Genomic DNA, 1,640 nt, shown 5'->3' with positions numbered 1-1,640 from the left:
GCGGCTGCTCTCACAGGGCCACACCTGGCGCGTCCCCGACAGGTCCCAGTTCTGGTCCGAGGGCTGCTGCACCTGCGTGCGCACCTCGACCGCGTGCTCGCCGCTGGCCTCCACCAGGGTCTTGGTGCTGAACAGACCCAGGTCTGGAAAAACACCGGGGTTGGGGCATTTTGGGGGTGTCTGGGGGGGATTGGGGGTGTCGGGGGTCAGGAAGGGTTAAATGGGGACAGGGACAGGGACAAGCACAGGGACAGGGACAAGGATAGGGACAGGGGAAGGGACAGGGAATCTCCACCAGGGTCTTGGTGCTGAACAGACACCAGTCTTCAAAAAATGGGATTTTTGGTCATTTTGGGGGTTTGGGTCACTTTGGGGGTGTCTGGGGGCATTGAGGGGTGTCTGGGGTCATAAGGGGACAGGGGTGGGACGGGGACAAGGACAAGGGTGGGTTTCGGGTATTTTTGGGGTGTTTGTGGTGCTCACTGAGGCGCAGGAACCCCGCCGGGCCCCAGATGACAGTGATGGGGGGATCCACGAGGGATTTAAGGGATTTGGGGTTTTTTGGGGTATTTTTGGGGGGTTTTTGGGGTGCTCACTTAGGCGCAGGGACCCCACCAGGCCCCGGATGACGGTGATGGGGGGATCCACGGGCGCAGGTTTGGGGGTCTCTGTGGGGTTTTGGGGTCCCTATGGGGTTTTTGGGGGTTTTAAGGGATTCGGGGTATTTTTGGGGTGGTTTTTGGGGTGCTCACTGAGGCGCAGGGACCCCGCCAGGCCCCGGATGACCGTGATGGGGTTCTTGGGGTCGGTGCAGAACTGCAGCAGCACGGGCGAGAAGGCGTCGCGTTTGCTCTCCAGCTGGGCGGGAACAGAGGCAGCCAATCAGAGACCAGCGCCCGACAAAGGGACCAATCACAGCCCGCCGCCCTCGGGGAGGGACCAATCAGCAGCCAGCACACAGAGAAATGACCAATCACAGCACAGTGCCCTCACACAGGGACCAATCACCGCATGCCACATCCACCCCAACAACCAGGTCAGCAGCCAATCAGGATGGAGAGTGATTGGGGCATCAGCCAATCAGAATGGACATGGTTTGGGGCATCAGCCAATCAAGATGGAGAAGGTTTAGGGCATGAGCCAATCAGGATGGAGATAGCCTGGTTCTCCATTCTCCAGCCAATGAGGGTTCAGGTAGCCCAACCAACCAGCCAATCAGGACTGAGATGGTTTGGCGTGCCAGCCAATCAGGATTGAAAGGCCATGATCTGGCAGCTAATCAGTAGCAGAGAAACTCTGCCCCCATCCATTGGCCAATCAGCAGTTGGGAGGCCCCACCCAGCAGCCAATCAGGAGAGTCTCCTGTGCCATTGGCCAATCAGGGATGTTCTGGCAGATCTGCCCCCTTCTGGCAGCCAATCAACAGAGAGTCGTTCATGGTGGACCAATCAGGAGGGGAGGGATCCAGCCAGGGACCAATCGGCAGAGAGTGACTCTGCCAGGGAGCCAATCACAGCAAGGATTGCCCACCAGCCAATCAGGAGAGGGGACACCCTGGGATCCTCAGCAGGGAGCCAATCAGCAATCAAGAAACCCAGCCAGGTAGCCAATCAGCCGCCAGGGGAACCAGGCAGGCAGGC

The 1,640-nt window shown here is 59.3% G+C and overlaps 1 protein-coding gene across 1 annotated transcript in view; it reads right to left on the bottom strand.

Annotated features, from left to right (window-relative positions):
• Positions 1-1,438, bottom strand: part of LOC115949089 (lysine-specific demethylase 6B-like) — a 19,480-nt gene extending 18,042 nt beyond the window's left edge. Inside the window, exons 1-3 of the mRNA XM_031065396.1 lie at positions 1,403-1,438; positions 753-858; positions 3-143 (exon numbers count right to left, since the gene is read on the bottom strand). Coding sequence (XP_030921256.1) covers positions 3-143; positions 753-858; positions 1,403-1,438 — 283 coding nt within the window. The remainder of the gene's footprint in view (positions 1-2; positions 144-752; positions 859-1,402) is intronic.
• Between the last annotated feature and the right edge of the window lie 202 nt (positions 1,439-1,640).

This window comes from Geospiza fortis, unplaced genomic scaffold (assembly GCF_000277835.1).
Source record: "Geospiza fortis unplaced genomic scaffold, GeoFor_1.0 scaffold1363, whole genome shotgun sequence".
NCBI lineage: Eukaryota > Metazoa > Chordata > Aves > Passeriformes > Thraupidae > Geospiza > Geospiza fortis.
The sequence above is the reverse complement of the archived record's forward strand: the minus strand, read 5'-3'. Positions and strand labels throughout refer to the sequence as shown.